Source organism: Hypanus sabinus, chromosome 24 (genome assembly GCF_030144855.1).
Source record: "Hypanus sabinus isolate sHypSab1 chromosome 24, sHypSab1.hap1, whole genome shotgun sequence".
Taxonomy (NCBI): domain Eukaryota; kingdom Metazoa; phylum Chordata; class Chondrichthyes; order Myliobatiformes; family Dasyatidae; genus Hypanus; species Hypanus sabinus.
In genome coordinates, this window is record NC_082729.1 from 12,850,193 (window position 1) to 12,876,155 (window position 25,963).

The 25,963-nt window shown below is 40.6% G+C and overlaps 1 protein-coding gene across 1 annotated transcript; it reads right to left on the reverse strand.

The window, feature by feature from the left end:
* Positions 1-6,274: 6,274 nt before the first annotated feature.
* smpdl3b (sphingomyelin phosphodiesterase acid like 3B) lies at positions 6,275-25,767 on the reverse strand. Its single transcript, XM_059949655.1, has 7 exons — positions 25,709-25,767; positions 20,479-20,576; positions 16,326-16,469; positions 10,750-10,919; positions 9,128-9,308; positions 7,025-7,158; positions 6,275-6,640 (listed from the first exon to the last, which is right to left on the reverse strand). Exons 1-7 carry the CDS (start codon positions 25,750-25,752, stop codon positions 6,275-6,277), a joined length of 1,137 nt encoding a protein of 378 aa, XP_059805638.1. The 5' UTR covers positions 25,753-25,767.
* Between the last annotated feature and the right edge of the window lie 196 nt (positions 25,768-25,963).

The window sequence follows — 25,963 nt, forward strand, 5'->3', positions numbered from 1 at the left end:
ATCTATGTGCCTATCCAAATGTCTCTTAAAAGCCTCTGATGTATGAGGTGAACTACATAGACCTGTCTGGACACGCCCCCCCCCCCCTGCTCCTGTGGCTCCTCCCACAGACCCCGGTATAAAGGCGATTGAGGCCTGAGCCCTGCCCTCAGTCTCCAGGATGTAGCATGGTGATCAATTGCTGCTTGTTCTTTCTTTCAGTCAATAAAAGCCGATATCTCGCCTCACGTCTCAGAGAGAGTTATTGATGGTGCATCAATGTATTTGCCACTACCAGGTATTCACAACCATTCACATCCACCTTGAACCTACCCCCCCTCCTCACCTTCAATATCAATAACCTGGAGCAGATTGTAAGGTATCTAAGTTTGCTAATGAAATGAGTGTAGGTGGGCAGACACGTTGTGATGAGGTTATTTGCTCTCTGCAAGAGGATGCCTTCCCAACTAATGCCCCCAAGTTATGGACTCTCCATCTAGGGAGAGTCCATTTGCCATGTTACGCCATTGCTCTCTCACTCATCCTATGGCAAAGTGTGAGATAATGCACCTCAGTAAGAGGAATCTTAAGGTAAACTATTATCTGTATGTTCAAAGAGCTCGCAATGTGTTCATGTTCGAGCTGTAGACGGAGACGGAATTCGTATCGCTGCCAGAGGTGGAGTGAGCGATTTGGTGAGGAGTCGATGCGGAAGAGTTTTGATGCCCGTCCACCCAACCCGGGTGTGAGGTTGGTTTGCTCCAAGCACCAAACGGATTTGGTGAGACTGAGAATGCCTTCAGGCTGGGTGGCCCAGGTGTATCGGAGTGCCAGGATCCAGGACCTAGAACATGGCGCTACTCGATCATTGGACAACTAAACGCTGGCACAGATAGACTGGAAGCCCAAGTGTCGGGTACAGAGGCAAGGGTTGGACTGATTTCGCTCGCTCTCCCACAAATGTTCATTCCTTTCTCCACAGCACCGAGGCTGTGAACTGATCCAGCTGCTCTGCATTTCTGCCCCACTGCTGTGAAAACTGGGAACTGAGGCTTGGCTTAGGCCTCCTCTGGCTGCTCCGAGAGCAGATCTTTGACTCAGACTGATGGGGATGCTGTTGGCTTGCTCTATTGTTTGCATGAGAGGGATTTTTTTCGCTCTCTTTCTCTACACAGTGGTTTTTTTATCTTTTTAAAAATTGGGTTATTCAATTTCTGATCAATGTCCTCACCTCACTCCTCCCGGGTTTTACTACAGCTACCAGGAAAAAATTGGACAGCGGCAAATAGACTCAGAATTTGACATGCCAAAACAGCGCAAACACTACACTGATGGGGTGCCTGACAAATCCCACCTTGGCCCTGTGGTGCCCCAACCCAGGACTTCCCCCACCTGGTCCAAACATGCCCTCTCACCAAGATCCAAGACGGCTTTGCTGTGGTCCATCAATGCAATCACAAGTTGGAGGAGTGATTTGACAAAAACTAATTAGAAGAGAAAAACGTCCACCATATGAAACAACAACGTCATTCGAGTTTCTTGCTTTGTGGCTGTCTGGAAGCAGACAAATTTCAAGGTGGCTAGTTTATACATTCTTTGATAATAAGTGTGTTTAGCATCTTTGAAATAGAAAATGATGACACATAAGCGAAATGCAATGGGATCTGGGTGTCTTTGTGCATGACGTGTGCTCAAGGAATTCGCTGATGTATTAGCAGATGTCCTGACAGACATTTTCAACATCTCCCTTAGTCAAGCCATTGTCCCCAGATGCTTCAAAACCTCCACAATCATCCCTGTAGCAAAGAAATCAGTTGTAGCCTGTCTGGATGATTACCGTCCCGTCATAGTGATGAAATGTTTTGAACGGCTTGTCCAGCCTCATATCACAGCCAGCCTCCTCTCATCGCTGGATTCTGTACAGTTTGCTTATCGTCCAAATCACTCTATGGAGGACGCATTATCCACCACACTGCACACAGTTCTCTCTCACTTGGACAACAAAGACACTTGTGCCAGAATTCTGTACATTGATTTCAGTTCAGCGTTCAATACCATCATCCCGCAGAGACTAGTGGAGAAACTGTCGCTGCTTGGCCTTAACACAGCCATGTGTCGCTGGATTCTGGATTCTTGACAGAGAGACCACAGTCAGTCCGTGTTGGCAGGAACATCTCTGACTCCATCACACTGAACACTGGATCCCCACAAGGCTGTGTGCTTAGCCCATTGCTGTTTACACTGCTAACACATGACTGTGCAGCCAGATTCAAGGAGAACCTGATTATTAAATTTGCTGATGATACCACAGTGGTGGGGCTCATCAGCAAAAATGATGAAACAATGTACAGGGAGGAGGTTAAACACCTAGAGAGCTGGTGCAGTGACAACAACTTGATGTTTAATGTCACCAAAACCAAAAAAATGATCGTCAATTTCAGACGGTCTCAGCCTGAGCACACACCCCTCAGCATCAGCGGCTCCACAGTGGAGAGAGTGGAAAACATCAAGTTCCTTGGGGTGCAGATCTCGGACAATCTCACCTGGTCCAGGAACGCCACTGGGATTGTGAAACGAGCCCAGCAGAGATTGCACTTTTTGAGGAAGCTTAAACAAGCATCACTCCCCACTAACATCTTAACTACATTCTACAGAGGAGTGGCTGACCTTTTGCATCACAACCTGGTACTCCAGCTGCAGTGCTGCTGACAAAAAAGCCTTGCAGAGGGTGGTTAGGGGAGCAGAGAAGGTTATTGGGGTCTCCCTACCTTCTGTTCAAGACCTCTTTCAGAGTCGATGCCTCCAGAAGACACGGTACATCTTAAAAGACCCCTCACACCCTCTCCATGAACTGTTTGTTCTTCTGCCATCAGGTAAATGTTACAGGAGCATCAAAACTAAAACCACAAGGCTACTAAACAGCTTCCTCCCTGATGCACCATCAATAACTCTCTCTGAGACGTAAAGGCAAGATATTGGCTTTTATTGACTGGAAGAAGGAACAAGCAGTGGTTGACCACCATACTACATCCTGGAGACAGAGAGGCTGGGCTCAGACCTCAATTGCCTTTATACCTGGGTCTGTGGGAGAAGCCACAGGAGCAGTCAGCAGGGGGCGTGTCCAGACAGGTATATGTAGTTCACCACACTCCCACAGGCAGTCAGACTGCTAAATAGCTGCTCTACCTGACTCTGCTTTGGACACTTTTAACTTGCATTGGACACTTATAACTTGTTTTTAACTGACATGTGGCTGTTGTGTTTTACTATTTATTGTTATGTTTATTATTTAGTGTTGCGTTTGTCATGTTATGATTGCACTGCTCCTGGGAAACGCTGTCTCATTCTGCCCTGCAGAGCTGATGTACGGTTAGAATGACAATAAAGTTTTTGAATCTTGAAGCACAGGATGTTAGCAGGTAGGTGCAGCAAGTACTTAATAAGTCAAATGAAGGATTGGAAATTAGAAATAGAGAACTACTGTAACAATTATGTGGGGTACTGGTGAGGCCACACCTTAAGCTTTCTGCATGATTTTGGTTCCTATTTAAGAAAGGATATACTGACATTAGAAACAGTCCAGATGAGATTCACTTTGGCTAATACCTGGGACAACTATCCTGAGAGGCTGAATAAATTAGGTCTATATTCTTTGGAGTTTAGAAGACTGAAAATTGATTTTGGAGGGATATAAGATCCTGAGGGAGCATGATAAGGCAGGCATTGAGGTGTTACTGCTAGTGGGAGAATTATGAACAAGGGGACAAATTTACAGGATTTAATTTTGCACAGATACTGCCTAATCGTTTGAGTGTTTTCAGCATTTTCTGTTTTTATTTCAGATTTCTGGCATCTGCTGTTTTCCATTTTCTCCCTTTCACCTTTAAGAGCATATACATGTTGATTATTCGAAATGTAAATATCTTATGCCCTTAAGATGTCTTGTTTCTCTGATCTTAGATTTCACATTCTTCTCCTTAAGACATTGTCTCCTAAGTTACAATGTCTATATCATCACCAGCTCCCATGGGATCAGTTGCTAAATTATTTTTTCCAAAAGTTACAAATTTGGACTGGAACACAGCAGTGGACAAGAAAATGAATGAAGGAGACAAAAGAACTAAATGTGACAAGGAATTTTTTAAAAATTTTTTTACACAGAGTGGTCTGATTCTAAAATTCTTTCATAGGTGGTATCTGGTGACAGCTTCAATTCAATTCTCCAGGAGCACGTGGAAGTTGTGCACCTTTGGAATGTGGCCCTGCGGATGACCCAATTCCTCACCAGTGTTACCGACTTAAGTGTCGCAGGAGATTGAAGTATCGAGACAGCCGGTGCAGCTGTCAAAATAAGCGACGCTGCAGATTGTAACATTGAAGCAGCCAGCTGTTGGTCTCCCTTCTCGCTGGGCAGGAGCGATACCTCTCTCTCCCTCATTAGTGAGAGACAAAGCCTGTGGGATGTCAATGTGTTGGGATGGACGGGGTTTTGTTTTTGTTAGACTCTCGGGGCTTTGCTATTGCTTGTATAGTGGGTGGGGGAAAAGGATGATTTTGCTGAAGCAAGTGGGGGACGGTTGATGCTTTTGCTGCTGCTTGTGTGTGGGAGTGGGGAGGGAGGCTTTGGGGCTCCAACAGTTTCCTGTCTTTCATTCTTTGGGGTTTTTCTTCTGTTTCATGGATGTCTATGAAGAGTAAGAATTTCAGGTTGTATACTGTTACATTCTCTGATATTAAATTGAACCGTTGAAACTTTGTAACATTCTATGGGAGGCTGGATAGGTATCTGAAATTAGAGAATTTGCAAGACTGGGGATGGGAGAGGGGTATGGGATTGGCATTGAGGTGGTATGGATTTGATGGGACAAACACCATAATTTTGTACTTGAGATAGCTATATGAGAGGCCAATACAGAGAATAGGGGTAAAAGATTGCAGGTCTCCTCCCACATCACAAGGATGTGCTAGTTGGCCTAATGTGCACATGAGTGGTAGAATCTGGGGAGAACTGGAGGTAATGTGAAAAGAAATGGATTCGTTGAAGACGAGTGTGTAATTGGCACAGACTCTGTGGGTCATCAGGTTTGTTGACAATGTTGTATGTCTTTTTGTTCAGTCAATGTACAGAGAAACTATAATTACTGACAAAAATATTTTAATACAATATTCATTAAACTTTGTATCCATATCAACATGTTACATATCAGTTTGAAAAACAGATACAATAAAGAGAATCCAGACAGTGTTGACTATACAATATTTGGTGACTTTAGCACTTAACAATTACTGGTTTTTGATCAAATAAATACAACTCTGCAATTCACTCCTAATTAAAAATCCCAGCCACATTCAAGAGGCTGATATTTGACCACTCAGCCAAAATGGTGAGAATAAATGGTCAAGTTTGGCAATTTGACAAAATCTTTTTGGTAATATCTGTCTTATCCCTCTGTGCCAAGGGTAGCATGGCAGCGTAGTGGTTGGTGAAACACTATTATAGTATCACCTGTAAGATCAGAGTTCGATTCCCATCAATGCCTTTAAAGAGTTTGTACTTTCTCTCTGTGATTGCATAGGTTTTTTACCCCAGATTCCTAGTGATTTGTTGGCATTGGAATAATAGCAACATTTGCAGGCTGCCTAGCACAATTCTCACTGATTTGATTTGATGCAAATGATGCACTTAACTGTATATTTCAACATACATGTGACAAATAAAGCTAATCTTAATGTTGCCTCACTGGTCATACCCTTGTTTTACCACAATATTTTCAAGAGTCATCCTAGGCACAATATGTTGGGTTGGCCTCCATTCTTTGTACACTGGGCAAGTATAATGGTGACAAACATGAATAAATCATCATCAAATTATTTACATCCAACCAAACAAACAATGTTCTGAAATACAGAGTTTTAACAGCATTTTGAGAATTTCAATGATGTCACAAAGTTAGTTGTCTTCAGAAATGCACTCAGGAAGATCATCTTTCACACTGATTGACCGTAACAATAGCTGCTTAATTCCTCCTTTATGGTCAATTTCATAATTATGCAGAAACAATGGTCAAAGAACTGTCAAAGGATTTTTTTTGTGTGAATCAGACTCAAATACATATATATATATTGAAATACAACCATTATCACTTTAAAATTGTGCATTAATCAATAATCCTTATATCTTAGTACATTTATACCAGGGGTTCAAAACCTTTTTTATGCCATGGACCAATATCATGAAGCAAAGGGTCCATGGACCCCAGGTTGGAACCCCTGATTTATAGAGATCTGGTAAGTATTAGAACTGAAGAAACAGTAAAGAATGAAGCAGAAATGAAATGATAGACCATGCTGCAGTAAGAGTGGTAGAAGAGCTCTCCCTCTGCTCGCACTCCTCATATTCACCAAAGTCGACTGCTTTAATTGCACAAATCTGATCTATTCTGCAGTTCCTATCACATTCACTTAAATCATAACTGACAGAATTATATTTATAATATTTCTGTAGGTAATAGTCATCTTTGTACAGCTTATCCAGAACCGTCTGCATAGACTTAACTGTACCATCCGGAACGCCAAACGCCTCTGTTAGTCTATATTCGCATTGCCATTCTGGAGTCACTGTATTGGCATAGCTTAAGTTGAAGTAATATGTGATCATATTCTAAAAGAAAGCCAAAAGTTATTGTGATTACAGTGAGTCTATGTCAATTATTGTAAAGGTAACTAAAATATTAATTCCATATAGCATCCCAGTGACTACGAGCTATCCCATTAAAAAATGCCTCCAAACTGTAACATCAATCACACCTTTTATGTGTCATTTTACCCTGTTTATCTTGTGGATTCTGAGTTTACTTCATACCGAAACTCTAGCTGACCCTATATAGACAAGGGATTAAATCTAGGGCCTGTATGATTTGATAGTGATTTGATATCAGTTGTATCTGCCAGGGGATCAGCTGGGTACATCAAACAAGCATTTGAAATATATTCGTAAGTTTATAACCTCTGCAAATTCATTGCTACTAATACGGATCCCTCTTACCTGAATTTCCAGTGTATTTATGTCGTACTTAAATAGCCGTATTCCTGGATTGTTAGCTCCATTTTCTACACCAGGTAGTGTTGTCTTCCATGGAGTGATGCCAGGTGCAATAAACATAACTCCTATGGGGGAACCTGAGAAAAGGTTGAAAGATGTATATTATGGTACGCTGTACAGGTCGACCACCTCAACTCCAGCAATCAGTAATCCAATTCCACAGCTGGTTCGGACATAACTTACACCAGCCTAATTTCAAATTACCCGCATCGATGTGCCAACCTATTGCCACTGTTTTGGTGGCACCATTAGCAGAACCAGCTATTGGCACTGTCTTTAAAAGAAGTAAGATAAGGTGGAAGCTGGACTCGACAATGGCGTGCCTGTAAAAAGCACATGCATAACTTCAGCTCTTCCTCAGTTTATGATATAAAGAAACAAAAAAAAATGTTGCTCCAGTTCTTTGCTGACAGTGAATCAAAAAAAAACAGGTGTGCATAAGGAGAATAATGAAAAACATGAATGATTATTTGTACAATCCAACTCTTCACTTTGGAAGTGGCAATAACTAACCTTCTGATGTATGTAAATAGAGATAACCTTGTAAGCTATTTTGCCTGTACTGTACTTGAAATTTCACTTGCTTTTTGTTTGTTATTTATTTTCTCTTTATTATCCAACTTGTACTATTTACAGAGTACTTTAAAGGTGATCGTCAAGTGGATTAGAGGGGTTTATTTATTTAATCCTAACCTAGCCACCTGTGATTCGGCAAAATCACTAATCTGGCACTGCACACATCCCAATCATTCTGGGTGTGTGGTGGTCAACCTGTATTGCATTCTGTTGGCTTGCTATGAAACTTAAGATATATTATAATACATCTTGATCTTCAAATGTTTTCTGGGAAATGAAAATTCTTGTATCCTGCCTCTCACTGATTGCTTCTTTCCTTACAGACCTTTACTAGTTACCTACTCACTAAAGCATACTATTTAAATTCCAGATCCTCCTCTTCATGCATATACACATTTTTACTTGTTTAAAGCTTTACTTCCCCACATTCCCTATGGTTTTTTTGTTCTTTCAGCTGCAGTCTCTTGAATACAGGTGTCCCTCGATTTACAAATGTTCATTTTACACCACTTCGCTTTTACAAAAGACCTACATTAGTAACCTGTTTTCGCATTACAAAGAGGATTTTCGCTTTTACGAAAATTTTTCCCATATAAATTAATGGTCCTTCACTTTACGCCATTTTGGCTTAAGAAAGGTTTCATAGGAATGCTCTACCTTTGTAAAGGGGGAAGGGCACCTGTAAATCTTTTCCTACTCTGTCATTACCACAAATTATGTATTTGGACTCAGTTTGGTTCAGAATGCTGTTGCTCACTTCTATTATTGGCATGATTTGTTCTTTTCTCCTCTGTGAACATTCGGGGTTGGTCATTGTTTTTTGATAATTGCACTCTTCTGGGTTTCTTGCTTGCTTAAGCAAACAAATCTCAAGGTTGTATAATTTATATATTCTTTGATAATAAGTGTACTTTGAATCTTTGATATCATTGGTAAGTGGTAGGGGATCAGCTGGATGCATCAACCATGCATAGTAAATATTTTCCTAAGTTTATAACCTCTATAAATTCATTGTTACTAGTATGGACTCCTCTGTTTCAGTGCACGTGTGATAAATAAATAAATAAACAGATCTAATCGTAGCCTCTTTATCCTCATCTTTTCTCATCACCACACTTGCTTCATTTTACTACTGGTGGCAAAGTTTCAGACTAGGTAGCCTATTAGTTTGGCACCGGGTAGATGGGCCACAGGCCTATTTCTGTGGTGTAGTGCTCTATGATTCTGCTCTATTCTTTGGAATATCGTTCCTGAATATTTTTGAGATTATTCTTTATAAACCTTCTCAGAAGTCATTTTTTTTTCCACCTGGCTCTTTAGTTATCCTTGGCATTACTAATAACTTGATCTCCATTCTTGAATTGTGCCTGAAAAGCAATGAAAATTTAAAGCAGATCAATTAACATATAATTGATTCTGATGCCTGTTTGGAGGGAAATAACAAAAAGGAATAAAAATGTATTTCACTACCTGAATCACTATAGAACATCTTGAAGCTGTCAGTATGGTGATGTCCAAAGAACTGACCAGCTATTACACTGTGATACTTCTGAATAATTTCAGTGTATCTTCTATTGAAGTGCTGATGAAACCAGAAAACCTTTCTCTTCTTTTCAAAAGAGCCTGGTGGTACATGTCCAATAATGTAAACCTATGAATGCAGAGCATTAACAGATATTTAGTTGATTCTGCATGCATCTCAATATGATTATTATTTCATGCATATTTTAACAGATTATTTTCCATGACACTGAAGGAAGCTATTCAGCTCATGCTGATATCCAAGGGAGAAATCCCATTCGTCATGTTGCTGTGAACCTTCTTCCTTCCTGCAGCTCTAATACCCGTAACACCGCTGGCGTTTAGAGTAGCAATGAATGTCCTCTATCTCTGGCGGTGTTCGGGGCTTCCTTCATCGAGTCAGTAGTTTACAGGACTACCGTAAGTCATGCATGTTCCGGAGGAGACTCAGGAACACCGTCACAAGCAAATGTAGAAGGATTCGTCATAGCTGTTTCCGTAACAATTTTGTTTTACCAGTCAAGGTTGTTAGCCCTGAGCTGAACTCCTGAACCTGGAGGACTGGTGGACCACTCTTAGTCTGACCTCTACCCTTTGACCTGTTTGGCATGGGTGACCCTACCAAGAGTCAAAGCATAAACCCCTGACTCCAGACAACATAGCTCTCCAGATCATTGGCTGTGGTCTTCCTGGAGGATCTCCATGCATGTTTGCAACATATTCTCTCCCATTCATGCCCATCAACATCACTTTGATTCTTGCTGTCATTAATTTAGAAGCAGGGTTCATCTGTATTAGCCAGCATGTTGGAATACTCTGCATTGGCCTGGATGAGTGCAGCTCCAACTACACTAAAAAGCACCCAGCAACACCCACGACAAAGCAGCCCATGTAAAGGACACTTCACCCACCACCCTAAACACTTATTTAATCAATCACCAGTTACAGTGTTGTAGAATACATTGTAGTTTCCTGCCTAGGTTACTTAACAGCGTCTTCAAAATCTGCAACTCCACTACCAAGAAGGATAGTGGCAGCAAGCACATGAGAACACCATCATCTGTGGGAATGCTTCCAAGAATCTTAAGGTTGTATGTAGTGACATGTATGTACTCTGATAATAACTTTTACTTTGAACCTTGAAGTTGCACACCAAACTGATTTGAAAAAAAATGTTTCTGTTTCTACATCTTTGTTAGGTCTAAGTTACGGAATTCCCAACCCAATTGCATTGAGCAAGTACTTTTACCAATAGCTCACTATTGGTACCTGATGAGTCCTGTAAGTTCAAGAGCAAATTAGGAATGGACAATAATGCTGGCCTGACCTACTGACCTATCCTACAATAATGTTCCAGGCTGATTTTCCCTATTCCAGCATGAGTAATAGCCTCCATAAAATTCCTTCAGAAATCCATTGCAAAATGATTAACAATTACCTTATAAATAATGTTAGGTTTATTTGCTCATGATTGTTTTTAAATAGGAAAAGAGACCTAAACAGGAGATCCATATTTCTGAATACAGACATTTCTTTTTTGTGTTTGAACTCAGTAAACAGACAGTACTTACTTTCTCTTTTGTCGTCATTGCCTTTGAAAGTGTTTCTTCAAGCCATTGAAATTGACCAGCGGGGTCACTTAGGCCAACATTAAGTTTATTTGTAGTATAATACAAATTTGTGTTTAAGATGATAATACGCTGGTCATTTCGATTCTGCAGCTTCTCAGTGTAGAAAGCTCCTAAAGATAATCAAAAGATCCAGTAAGAAGGGCCATTTACTACTTGAGTTCTCCTCCTTTGTTCATTCTTTCCAATGTTGGTCTGGACTTAGTTTTTTGCTTTTTTTTTTGCATTTGGCTCTTACCTTCCTAATGAACAAAGAAAAGGCAGCCCTGTGATCACACAGTAAGTACAAAGGGGATGAAAGCCATTTATTCCTTATGCTGAGTAGAATGTAACAATGATTGGGCTTCTATTGCCAGATAATATATCCAATGAACCATAATCCTAAAGATCTAAAGCACCTTGAATTGGAATTGGTTTATAATTGTTATACATGCCAAGGTACAGAGAAAAGCTTGTCTTGAAAACTGTTCATACAGATCAATTCATTACACAGTGCATTAAGATAGTACAAGGGAAAACAAGGAACAGAATTCAGAACAGAGTGTAACAGTTACAGTGAAAATGTAGTGCAGGCATACAATATGGTGCAAGATCATAATGAGGTTGATTGTGAAATCAAAAGTCTATCTATCACACTAGGTAATCATTCAATAGCCTTTAACAAGAGTCATTGAGCCTGGTAGTGCTTGCTTTAAGGCTTTTATATCTTATGCCCGATGGGAGAGGGTAGGTAAGAGAATGACTGGGTTGGGTGGGGTCTTTCATTATGTTGGTTGTTTTAATGAGGCAGTGGGAAGTGTAGACAGAGTCAATGGAGGGGTGGCTGGGTTCTGTGATGTATTGAGCTGTGTCCACAACTTCCTGCATCATGGGCCAAGCAACTGCAATATCAAACCATAATACATCTGGAGATGATGATTTTTATGGTTCACGCTAAAATAGATGAAGGTCCATTTGGATGTGCCAAAGTCTTTTAGCCTCCTGAGGAAGTAGAGGCATTGGTAAACTTTCTTGGCCATGATGTTTATGTGGTTGGATGAAGATGGGCTATTGAATTGAATTGACTTTATTTCTTACATCCTTCCCATACATGAGGAGCAAAAATCTTACGTTATATCTCCATCTAAATGAGCAATCACAGTAATTTATAATAACTTATAATAAATACAACAGTAATGTAGAGTACACTCAAGTCAGTGTGAGTTCATCAGTCCAATGGCCGGTAGAACAAGCTGTCCTGTTGGTCCTGGCTTTTATGCTGTGGTACTGCTTCCCAGATGGTAGTAGCTGGAATAGATTGTGGCTGGGATGGCTTGGGTCCCCAATGATCATATGGGCCCCTTTTACACAACTGTCCTTGTAAATACAGTATCCTGAATCATGGAAAGTTCACAGCTACAGATGAACTGGGCTATCTGCACCACTCTCTGCAAAATCCTGCAATTAAGGGAGGTACAATTCCCATACCAGGCAGTGATGCAGCCAGTCAGCAAGCAATTGGTGATGTTCAGCAAGCTCCTAGAAGCTTGAACCTCTCAAGCCTTTCAATCTTGGTACTGTTGATATAGACAAGAGGATATGCACTGCCTCCCTTCCTGAAGTCAATGTCCAGCTCTTTTATTTTGCTGACAATGAAGGAAAGGTTGTTATCAAGCTCTGACTCATCATTATTTGAGATATGGCCCACTAAAGTGATATCACCTTCAAATTTGTAGATTGAGTTAGAGTAGAATCTGGCCAAGCAGTCCTGAGTGTACAGGGAGTTGAGGACACAATCTTGTGGAGCACCAGTGTTGGGAATAATTGTAGCAGTGACGTTCTTGCCTATCATTACTCTGTTGATTAGAAAGTCGAGGATCAGTGCAGAAGGGGAGGACTCCCACATCTTGGAGCTTGGTGATGACTTTTCTCAGAATAGTAGTATTAAAAGTGAAGCTGTAGTCAATAAACAATACTGTTCAGATGCTCCATAGAATATTGCAGGGCCAAGGAGATGACATCTTTTCTGTTACATTTTGTGGATATTTTGTTTAAGATAAATCCTTATGATAAAATACAAGCATCCATTAAAAGAGATTCACAATCAGAAAAGCATCGGAAGAAGCAAATACTGATGATGTCATAGCTTCCACTCTATAAATTTCTATTAGTTTATTATTACTGCTTCTATGCTCAGTGGCCACTTTATTAGGCACACATATACAAACGTTTGTACATTAGCTCATAAATATAAGTATCTAATCAGTCAATCATGTGGAAGCAATTCAATGCATGAAAGCATGCAGACATGGTCAAGAGGTTCAGTTGTTGTTCAGACCAAACATTGGAATGGGGAAGAAATGTGATCTAAGTTGACTTTGACCATGGAATGATTGTTGGTGCCAGACGGGGTGTTTTGAGCATCTCAGAAACTGCTGGTCTCTCGGGATTTTTACACACAACAGTCTCCGAAGTTTTACCAAGAATGGTGGAAAAAACAAAACACATCCAGTGAGTGGCAGTTCTGTGGGCGAAAAAGCTTTGTTAACGAGAGAGGTCAGAAGAGAATGGTCAGACTGGTTCAAGTTGACAAGAAGGCAACAGTAACTCAAATAACCACACTTTACAACAGTGGTGTGTAGAAGAGCATCTCTGAATGAACAACATGTCAAACCTTGAAGTGGATAAGCTACTGCAGCAGAAGATCACGAACATATACTCAGTGGCCATTTGCTTAGCTACAGGAAGTACTGATCATGTGCTCTCTTTTCTACTATCGGTCTACTTATCAAATCTATTACTACTATAGAATCAAGAGAATGCCATTTGTCTTCATGGTTATACCATCCTTCTATTAGTCTTGACTAATTTATACCTCAACTCATTGCTTCGTATTTTTTTAAACATCTATTGATCTAACTTTTGAAAATCTACCAAGATAATATAGGTCAACAATTATCACCATCAACTCAAGAGGAACCATTGATCCAAATGATTTTAATTTTAAAATCCAGGCTTGAAATGGTCTAGAGTTGATAGTTCAATGGTTCCATTTAATATCAGAGAATGCGTACAGTACAAGACCTGAAATTCTTACTCTTCACAGACATCCACGAAACAGAAGAAAACCCCAAAAAATGAAAGAAAGATGTTAGAACCCCAAAGCCCCCTCCCCCTCCCATACAGAAGCAGCAGCAAAGCATCAACCCTTCCCCTTCCTCATTTGTTCCAGCAGAAGGATCAGCACCACCCCCCCCCCACCTCCATACACCATGCAGGCAATAGTGAAGCCTCTAAACAGATGATGATCTAGCCCTATGAAAAACTACAGTTCATAGCCCAGCACTTTCACATGCCATAGGCTCTCTCTCTCTCAACAAGGGTACAGTGTCACCCCTCCCACAGCAGGAGGGGAGACAAACAGCTCGCTGTTTCAATGTTACAGTCTGAGGTGTCATTTATTAGAGCTCAGCAGACTCTCCCCCCAAACAGGAGGGAGAGAGTGTGGAGTGAGAGCAAGAGAAAGACACACACACAGATAGACAGAGAGGGAAACAGAGAGAGGCAGAAAGAGAGAGAGAGAGAGAGATAGATAGAGGGCAGGCGCCTCCGATAGCTACACCCACTGTCTCAATGTTCCAATCTCCTGCAGCCCCTGGAAGGAGAGATGCGGTGTGCCATAAAGAGGAAAGATAATCCAAGATTCCCCTGAAAGTAAAGCATGGACTTCATGAAAATAAAGTATTCAATACAGTATCTGGATTGTTGAAATTGGCTTCAATGCTCTTGGCACAAGAAAAGGAGTAATCAAGAAGAAAGCAGAAAAAATGTAGTTATTGATGAGCTCAGTGTTTCATAGCCATTTACTTTTACTGGAAGTCACTCTTAGAGAAATAATTTTATATTCCAGTAAGTCCCAGAGCAGCAGTGAGATGCATGAGCAGCACCTTGCCTTCTTGGCTGAGGGATGAGAAATATGCAGAATTAGAAGAACTTCCATGTTGTTCTTCAAAATATTCTCATCTGTCTTTTATATTATTTTATTTTGGTGAACTTTCAACTACATGATTGGATGTTGCTCCCACTCTGTCAATAAATGTTTTTCGCAGTCAACACAGCTGTTAGGTTCCTAAAGAACATATATTTAGGCATATATTCATATTGGAGGAGATATAGTAAACCTTTATGTGGGGAATACCAGTTGCTGGGGAAAGTGAGGGAGGAAACCCACAGTTAGTCAGCCTTCTCCCAGGCAGGATGCAGTACATCAAAAGCAAAACAAAAACAAAATCAAATACAGCAGATTTTGTTTTGACAGGCAAAATCTTATAAGTCATTTAGGCTGATTAGGTGATCTGGAGCTTTGCTGTCTTTGAGCATGGAGGCCAGGAAACCAGGAGACAGGTTGTGAGCCCATGATCAACTACATCTCTTGCCGATCTCGCCAATTAAGGCGCTGAGGAAAATTGAAATTGTCAAGGTAGGTGCGGAGGCTGAGTGAGTGTTCAGCGCCATCTACTAGTTTCTCGCTCGCTATTGCGGGAGGAAGGTGTCTGCATGTGACGATCTCTCTCTCCCTCTTGCTCATTGCTCCTGAGGGAAGGTCCTTGCGTTCAAACGATCTCTCTTCCCTGATGTTGTCGGAGGATGGTACCAGAGCAAGGTTTAATCAACACGGTTTGTGGATTGTGGACTCTTAATTCCATATGGTGTGTTTCTGGTCGCTCTTGTTTTTGTTGCTAGTTTGGGTGATTTTGAATCGACGTGGCCTGAAGAAAATGAACGCTGAGCTGAAATGAATATGCCTTTTGAATTTGTGTTTTATAAATCTGTGCTTTCGCTCATTTTTTTTCTGGTTGCCATTTCCCTGATTTGTTTCTTTTGTGTGTGGGGGTTGTTTTATTTTTGAAAGGGTTCCATTGTTCCTCTTTGCTTCATGGCTGTCCGTGACTAAGTCAAACCTCAGAGCTGCAAACTGCACACATGCTTTGATAATAAATGTACTTTGAATCTTTGAATGTGATGGCCTTTGCTGCCAGAAGGAAGAGCACGAAGTTTGTTTTTTTTCTCTCTATTTAACTAGCTTATTTATTTACCATTTACTTCCCTTTAACCTGATCAAAAAGACTGTTCATTACTGTTTTTCGAACCTGTGTTTGAAAGACAGGATCCAGATATGTTCCCTACCCTTCATGGTAGTGAACAAAATCAACACAAAATTTATAAAACCCTACTTTGTAGCAAAGATTTGTTAGGCAAAAAATTACTAACAGGGAGAGATCTATTTACAATACTAACTGCAGCAATGTGTTCACTTCATAGCACTGCACTCAGCTCTGGTGTCTGCCTTTGCAAAAGAGCCTGCCACGTACATTTAATGACTGTATACACATACTAAGTGTGGTGAAGTAGACAAGGTACTGTAAGATTACAGAAGATCTGAAGAAAACTATAAGTAACAGGACTCAATGATCTGGAAGATAAAAGAGCAACTTATATTCACATTCAGTAACCTGAGAAGTGATTTCCTTTGGTCATACCTTTATTAAACATGGAGACAGACTGAGAATCCATCCAAGGTCTCCAGAGATCTGCAGTTCTGTTGTAAATCCTGTGGTAGGTATCAGGAAACTGACTCTTTGGGTGAAAGTCATGATTTCCCATTGCAGAGTAGACTTTAGTACCTGTGAACATATACTCAGTTACAAACACAAATCTTTAGATCAAAATTGAAAAATATAGCAGTAGGTAACTTCTTTAGAAAGCAGGTTCGGATTAGAAAGTTAACTGTGTAGTTGATTCAACAGTTGTGACCAAACAGTCACTGAAACTGGTTAATATAAATGGTTAACTCTTTACTACAAGCAGGCATTCTTTTGGCGACCTAGAATTTAATATTTAATATAATATGCTGTGTTGAAGTTTGCTGACAACACCACTGTCTTTACTGAATCAAAGGTGGTAACTGTGGAAGAAAAATAGTAAGACATTGTGACGAATGTTAAGGGGTTAATGACCTTCTTCTAGTATGTGAATTCAAAGTCTCTAATCACTTATGATTAATGCACATCTGTGTGACTGAAATGTGCTTTGTAGATGAGATGGGAAAATAACTATGTCTGTGCTTCCTTGTTCTAAGAATCATCACATGTCTGAGCTTGGGAAAGCCTGATATACCATCCTGAGAACTAACACTTAAGAAAATGTATAACTGATTAAGGACATATAGTGCAACTTCGCTATTCCAATGAGGTGTAGTTGAAGTTCCCTCCTTTTTCAGATTTAAGTGCTTCTTGTCATGTACACCTGGGGTATAAATAAGAGTGTAATCCATTACTGAGTAGAGTCTCACTACTCCACTTTAGGTGTCTGGGCTCTCCATGATATCATTCAGACCCTTTAGTCCGAAACAATTCTCTGAGTCAGCCTGATCTATTCTCTCTGCTACTCCTGAGATTTTTTTTCTACAACAGAGACAAATTAGCATATGGGTGGGGGGAGATTGAAAATCTGGCTGAGTGGTGGCACAATAACCTCTCATTCAACGTCAGCAAGACCAAGGAGATGATTATTGACTTCAGGAGGAGCAAAACAGGAGGTCCATGAGCCAGTCCTCATTGGGGGGGGGGGGGATCAGAGGTGGAGAGGGTCAGCAACTTTAAATTTCTTAGTGTTATCATTTCGGAGGATCTGTCCTGAATCCAGCATATAAGTGCCTCTACTTTCTTAGAAGTGAAGATTAGGCATGCCATCTAAAACTTTGGCAAACTGCCATAGATGTGTGGTAGAGAGTATGTTGACTGGTTGCATCACAGCTAGGTATGAAAACACCAAAGTCCTTGTACAGAAATGCCTGCAAAATGTAGTGGACATGGCCCAGTCATGGGTAAAGCCCTTCCCACCATTGAGCACATCTACATAAAGTGCAGTTGCAGGAAAGCAGCATCCATCATCAAGGATCCCCCAGAATCCACACCATGCTCTCTTCTCACTACTACCATCAGGAATAAGGTACAACAGCCTCAGGACCCACACCACCAGGTTCAGCAACAGCCTCAACCATCAGGGGGGATAACTTCACTCAACTTCATTCATGCCATCGCTGAACTGTTCCCATAACCCATGGACTCACTTTCAAGAAATCTTTTTATTATTCCTCTTTCTTTTTGTATCTGCACAGCTTTTTTTTTATACATTGGCTGTTGTCCTCCCTGTTGGATGTGATCTTTCACTGATTCTGTTGTGTTTCTTGTATTTACTATGAATGCCTGCAAGAAAATGAACCTCAGGGTTGTATATGGTGACATATTTGTACTTCACTAATAAACTTACACTGAAATTTGAGTTTGACAATGCTTCTGTGGAGCTATGTATTACAATAGGAGACATTTCTGAATACTGGACTAGGACAAAGTAATTCACAAGGATGGTCTAAAATCTTCAGAGGATAGAGAACGCAGACACTAAAATTAATTACTCTGAGCACACAAATACCTCAATTATTAATGAAGCAAAGAGACCTGTGCTATGTTTGAGGTGCTAAGTGACAATATCAGTCTGGTCTGCAAACTTCCTTGAAAATAGTCACAGTGGTATAAAATAACTTAGCCAGTGTTGACTGGCTTAATGTAGGCAACAATGGATAAGTAATTTAAAAAGCTGCAAAAAAAGACTAATCAATAACATTATGAATGTTTGATCCCAGTTATCTCCAAAGGGTAATCTTTGGAAATGAATATGATCATTTGGATAAGCTGGAAGAATCCTAGCTATTTATATCATGATCACATTGAACTGATGGTCAATTAAGAAAACTTGGGGAAAAGAGAGGAAAAAGCTCTTTAAATTACCCATATAACCTGGTGCAGAGAATTTTAAGATTTATATACTGTTCTGTAATGTGTTATCTGAAAAGGAAGTAGAAACAGATTGAAAATAATTTTCAAAAGGGAATTGGAGAAACACTTGGAGAGAAGATTTTGAGGTCCAAAGGAAGAATTAATTGAATAATTCTGGCCTTCCTCCGTGCTGTAAATTTCAATGATAAAATGTGGACTTTCCATTCTTAAATTGCTTAAATAGTTTATCATCTGTTGATAAGTATATAATCAGTCCCTCTTTCATTTTCTCTCTAAAATATGTTAGATTGAGTAATAAAACAACAAACATATCTATTAAGGAGGTGGAGCATTTTTTCCAGTGCATTTACTGCCAGGCAAACAATCCATTCAAGCCAATTTAGTACCAGCAATGCAAGTCAAATACATGAAGAACAAATGGTCATATGGTACAATTCTTAAAGAAGACTCCCCAATATTAGAGTAACACACACAAAATGCTATGGAATTCACCAGGTCAGGCAGCATCTATGAAAAGGAATAAACAGTTGACATTGCAGGCTGAAACCCTTTGTCAGGACTTGAAAGAGGGCAGAAGGCAGAATAAGGAGGTAGGGGAAGGGAAAAAGTACAAACTGATAGTTGATAGGTGAAAGCAGGTGAGGGAAAGGTGGTTGGAATGAAGTAAGAAGCTGGAAGGTGACAGGTGGAAGTAGTAAAGAGCTGAAGAAGAAGGAATATGATAGGAGAGAACAGTGGACCATGAAAGAAAGAGGAGAAGGAGGGGCACTGGAGGAAGGTGATGGACAGGTGAGCAGAAGAGAATTGGTGAGAGGAGAACCGGAACGGGGGAAGGGAAAGGGTGGAGAAATTACCAGGTCAGAGAAATTGATGTTCATGCCATTAGGTTGGAGGTTACATAGACAAAACATGAGGTGTTAATCCTCCAACCCCAATATTGGATATTTGTGTTACATAAATACACTGTATGGATATAGGATAGCAATGGAGACAGGAGAAAATCTGCAGAATCTTATTCTACATTTTGTATATAATATAAACACTGAAATTTTCTTTGGCCATTGTCTCAAGGTATGTTCAAAACTATGTCAAAGAAGTACAAACAGTATATACACTCATGGTCGAGATGAAATGACATAATAGTGCAATAGACAATTACTCCAAGTCTGTGTATTCATTCTAGGGCCCTTTAAACATGAGTATATTTCTGCGGTGCTTGTTTCTGGAGAATATATGGCTTCATTATGAATTACTATTTCACAGGAATCTCCAACAAACTAGCAAATGATCTCGTTGTGATTAATTTCAGTTTTCAATCTCTATTATAGAAAACTTCATTTAGTTGTGATCCTGAACCAACAGCAGATATTAACTATGGTTTGCTTATAAAACTGTAAAAATAAAAAAAACATTTAAGTGCCCAAATCAAATAATAATAAGTGCATTAATCTCCTTGTTTTCATGTTTTGTGTATTACAGTGCCATTCTCCATCCAACTTTAGTTTACCAATAGTTTTCTTTCGCAAAAAGTATTTTATTTAGAATATTGTGTTCGAGAAATGCACAGTTTATACTAGAAGAAATTTTAAAAATCATTATGGCGAGGTGAACTAAGTACATTTGACAATGGAAATGCCAGTCGTTCTGTTCGGTGGTACCATTCATTTCAAGCTAGCTTTATGTAGACACCACCATGGTTTAGACCTGGGGTTCCCAATCTTTTTTATGCCATGGACCAATACCATTAAGAAAGGGGTCCATGGACCCCAGATTGGAAACCCCTGGCCTAGACAGTTACACTTAACATTTACTTAATTGTTTATGGTTGACATACCTGGAAACACCTCTTGTATAAGATGGGTCAAATTGCCAATTATACTCAGCACTGCATCCTCACCAAGCTTTTCATCAGCAACATGAGGGGTATCATCACTGAATGTTTCAAGAAGAATAACATAATTAATTATTATAAATAGCAGACCCACTCTCCTTGTGCACCCTATAACCTTAAGATTACAACTATGTTAGTTTAATTTCCCATGTGGTTTAGCAATGTCAGCGATTATGACTTGAAAAAGGAAGTAGCAGAAATTGACCACAATGGCAGACACTCTGCATCATACTCTATTAAAATTATTGGGAATGGTTCTATGTAAAATACCTTGGACAGAACCTAAAAGCAGAGAGGTCATGTTAAGCATATATCAATCCAATGCAAAACAAATGGAGTACTGCAGTTCTCCACACTTAGAAAGGGATGGTGAAGCACTGGAAAAAAATGCAATAAAGATTCACAGAGCTAATACCAGAAGTGAGAAAATATGTGACTGAGGTGACGTGATGGAGGTAATTAAAATTATGAAGAAATTAATAAGGTAAAGAAATTGTATAGAAGCTAACCACAAACAAGACAAAATCTGCAGATGTTGGAAGTCAAGATAACACACACAAAATGCTGGAGGAACTCAGCAGGCTGAGTCAGCATCTATGGAAAAGAGTAGTCAATGCTTTGGCCGAGACCTTTCATCAACACTGAAAAAAGAGTTGAGAGGTCTGAGTAAGAAGGTGGGGAGAGGGGAGGAAGAAGTAAAGGTGGTGGGTGAGAGGTGAAACCAGGAGAGGGGAAGCGGTGAGGTAAAGAGCTGTGAAGTCAATTGTGAAAGACATTAAAGGCTGGATTAGGGGGAATCTGATAGGAGAGGATAGAACACCATGGAGAAAGGAAAGGGGGAAGAGCACCAGAGTTAGGGGGCAATTACAGGAAGCTCAAGAAATCGAAGTTCATGCCATCAGGTTAGAAGCTACCCAGACGTAATATAAGCTGTTGCTCATCCAACCTGAGTGCGGCCTCATCGCAGTAGTAGAGGAGGCCATGGAATGACATGTCAGAATGTGAATGGGAAGTAAAATTGAAATGGCTGGCCACTGAGAGATCTCGCTTTTTCTGGCAGACAGTGGATGCTCAGCAAAGTGCTGAGAACACCAGTTATAGTACAAACCCCATTTCCAGAGAAGTTGGGATATTTTCCAAAGTGCAATAAAAACAAAAATTTGTTATATGTTAATTCACATGAACCCTTATTTAACTGTCAAAAGTACAAAGAAAAGATTTTCAATAGTTTTACTGACCAACTTAATTTTATTTTGTAAATATACACAAATTTAGAATTTGATGGTTGCAACACACTCAACAAAAGTTGGGACAGAGTTAAAATAAGATTGAAAAGTGCACAGAATATTCAAGTAACACTGGTTTGGAAGACTCCACATTAAGCAAGCTAATTGGTAGCAGGTGAGGTATCATAACTGGGTATAAAAGTAGCGTCCGTCAAAGGCTCAGTCTTTGCAAGCAAGGATGGGTCGTGGCTCACCTCTTTGTGCCAAAATTCGTGAGAATTGTTAGTCAGTTCAAAAGGAACATTTCCCAATGCAAGATTGCAGAGAATTTACGTCTTTCAACATCTACAGTACATAATATTGTGAAAAGATTCAGAGAATTCAGAGATATCTCAATGCGTAAAGGGCAAGGTCGGAAACTACTGTTGAATGTGCGTGATCTTCGAGCCCTCAGGCGGCACTGCCTAAGAAACCATCATGCTACTGTGACAATTATAACCACCTGGGCTCGGGAGTACTTCGGAAAACCATTGTCACTTAACACAGCCCGTCGCTGCATCCAGAAATGTAACTTAAAACTGTATTTCGCAAGGATGAAGCCATACATCAACTCTATGCAGAAACGCCGGTGAGTTCTCTGGACCCGAGCTCATCTCAGATGGACCGAAAGACTGTGGAACCGTGTGCTGTGGTCAGATGAGTCCTCATTTCAGCTAGTTTTTGGAAAAAACGGGGGTTGGGTTCTCCGTGCCAAAGATGAAAACGACCATCCTGATTGTTATTAGCAAAAGGTGCAAAAGCCAGCATCTGTGATGGTATGGGGGTGCATCAGTGCCCATGGCATGGGTGAGTTGCATGTATGTGAAGATACCATTGACTCTGAGGCGTATATTAGGATTTTAGAGAGACATATGTTGCCATCAAGGCGACGTCTCTTCCCGGGACGTCCATGCTTATTTCAGCAGGACAATGCCAGACCACATTCTGCACGGGATACAACAGCGTGGCTTTGTAGACACAGAGTTCGTGTGCTTGACTGGCCTGCTGCCAGTCCAGATCTATCTCCTATTGAAAATGTATGGCGCATCATGAAGAGGAAAATCAGACAACGGAGCACGGACTGTTGAGCAGCTGAAGTCTTATATCAAGCAAGAATGGACAAAATTTCCAATTGCAAATCTACTACAATTAGTATCCTCAGTTCCAAAATGATTAAAAAGTGTTATTAAAAGGAAAGGTGATGTAACACAATGGTAAACATGCCACTGTCCCAACTTTTGTTGAGTGTGTTGCAACCATCAAATTCTAAATTTGTGTATATTTACAAAATACAATTAAGTTGGTCAGTAAAACTATTGAAAATCTTTTCTTTGTACTTTTGTCAGTTAAATAAAGGTTCACGTGAATTAACATATCACAGATTTTTTGTTTTTATTGCATTTTGGAAAATTTCCCAACTTTTCTGGAAATGGGGTTTGTAGATGACCCCCCCCCACAGATATCTGCATACCTTGACTCATTCTTATCCCCTTCTTCCCCTGATTTAGTCCCTTCTTATCTACATCCATGAAATTTCACACACTCTTCACCTTTTCAATGACAAGTTCCCTGGCCCTGGTCATCTCATTTTCACTATAGATATCTAGTCTCTATACACCTCCATCTCTTATCAGGAAGGTCTCAAAGCCCTCCACTTTTTTCTGGACACCAGACCTAACCAGTTCCCCTTCATCACCACTCTCCTCCATCTGGCAGAACTGGTCTTCACTCTTAATAATTTCTCCTTTGGCTCATCCCACTTCATTCAAACAAAGGGTGTAGCCATGGGCACTTGCATGGGTCCCAGCTGTGCCTACCTTTTTGTTGGCTACACGGAACAGTCTATGATCCAAGCCTATACTGGTATCACTCCCCAACTTTTTTACATTATGTCAGCAACTGCATTGGCGCTGCTTCCTGCACCCATGCTGAGATCATCAACTTCATCAACTTTGCCTTGAATTTCCACCCTGCCCTCAAATTTACCTGGACCATTTCTGACACCTCTCTCCCTTTTCTCAGTTTTTCTGTCTTTATCTCTGGAGACAGTTTATACACTGATATTTTTTTAAACCCACTGATTCTCACAGCTACCTGGACTATACCTCTTCCCACCCTGTCACTTGTAAAAATGCCACCCCCTTATTTCAATTCCTTCGTCTCTGCCGCATCTGCTCTCAGGATGAGGCTTTTCATTCCAGACCTAATGAGGCGTCCTCCTTCTTCAAAGAAGGCTGCTTTCCTTCCTCCATCATCAACACTGCTCTTATGCACATCTTTTCAATTTCACATAAGTCATCCCTCATCTCACCCACCCACCAGAGTTAGGGTTCCTCTTATCCTAACCTACCACCCCACCAACCTCCGCATCCAGCACATAATTCTCTGTAACATCTCCATGGAATCCCACCACCAAGCACATCTTTTCCTCCCCCTCACTTTCTGCAGGGATCACTCCCTACACGAGTCCCTTGTCCATTCGACCCTCCTGGTACCTATCCTTACAAGTGGAACAAGTGCCATAGCTGCCCCTACACCTCCTTCCTCACTACCATTCAGGGCCCAAACAGTCCTTTCAGGTGAGACAACACTTTACCTGTGAGTCTGTTGAGGTCAAACACTGTAGCCGGTGCTCCTGGTGTGGCCTCTTGTATATCAGTGAGATCTGACATAGATTGGGAGACTGCTTCACTGAGCATCTATGCTCTGTCCACTAGATAAAATGGGATCTCCCAGTGGCCACCTACCTCAATTCTAATTCCCATTCCCATTCTGACATGTCAGTCCACGGCCTCTTCCACTGCTGCGATGAGGCCACACTCAGGTGGGAGGAACAATACCTTAAATTCCATCTGGGTAGCCTCCACCTTAATGATTTTTTGAACCCCCTCCTCTACATTCCCCATTCCCATTTTCCTCTCTCACTGTATCTCCTTCCCTTCCCATAACCTCCCTCTGGTGCTCCTCTCCCTTCCCTTTCTTCCACGGCCTTCTATCCTCTCCTATCAGATTCCCACTTCTCAAGCCCTTTATCTCCTTCACGAATCAACTTCCCAGCTCTTTGCTTCACCTCCTCCCCTTTCCTGGTTTCACCTATCATCTACCACCTTGTACTTCTTCTTCCCCCACCTTCTCATCATTTTTTTCCAGTTCTGATGAAGGATCTCGGCCTGAAACATTGACTCTTTTCCATAGATGCTGCCTGGCCTGTTGAGTTCCTCTAGCATACTTAGTTGGCTTCATTGGTAGGCTGCATCAACTGACTGCCCAACACAAAACTAATGCCAAATTTCAGCAAGCAGACAAAGAAAGAAATTCAAGGATCTGCCCAGAGCTTCCTTGGAAAAATCACTTCTCTATGACTCTCCAAAGTAGAGATGGAGTATTCAGGATGACATTGAAGAACCTTATGTTCATGCTTTGGGAGCATACAGAAGCCCTGCATAAATGACAGAAAGATTATGCTACTTTATAAACTACCCACTTGCCTGCCCCAACTGTGGGTACATCCTGCCATTTCCAAATTAGCCTCACTGGTCATCTCACAACCTATAGAATTCTAGTGGAAGCAAGTCATGCTTATTGTCAAAGGACTGCTCTATGATATCACACTCCAAATATATAAACACAAGTCTAACAGATGTTGGAAATCATTAGTTAGATGATTAAAGCTTATCAACATGAACTTCCTCTCTCCATGGTTGCTGCCTGATCTGCTGAGTATTTTCAACATTTTTGGCTCCTATTTCAATATTTAATGTGCAAACTAATGTTTATAGCCCACTATCACACATTAGCACTACCCCCTTAATTATAGTAACTGGTGCTAATTATTAGGCAATCTCAGTTGTATTGGTTTTGTAATCTAGCTGGTAAATTCTGCTTTCTGCAGATAGTTAAATACTTACCCTGTCCAAAGAATGAAATTTGGATGAGGATGAAGCTCTTTCATGGTATAAATGGACAGATTGATAAGGTCCCAGTTGGAATCACAGAGGTAACTGCCCCACTTCCCTGGGTTTGGTACGGGTTTAGAAGATGAAGGGCAAACAGCATTTGGATCATCTGTCACACTATAATTTGGATCCCAATGAAGATCTGTGATATGCCAGAAGTAACCTGAAATAAATATGTAGATGGGATGAATGCTTACCTCTCACTAC

Coding starts and splice junctions, on each gene's coding strand:
- smpdl3b (XM_059949655.1), bottom strand. CDS start 25,752: ATGAAAGAGCTTCATCCTCATCCAAATTTCATTCTTTGGACAGG. Junction 20,577..25,708: donor AATTTCATTCTTTGGACAGG/GTAAGTATTTAA, acceptor TGAAACATTCAG/TGATGATACCCCTCATGTTG. Junction 6,641..7,024: donor TAAATACACTGGAAATTCAG/GTAAGAGGGATC, acceptor GCTTTCTTTTAG/AATATGATCACATATTACTT.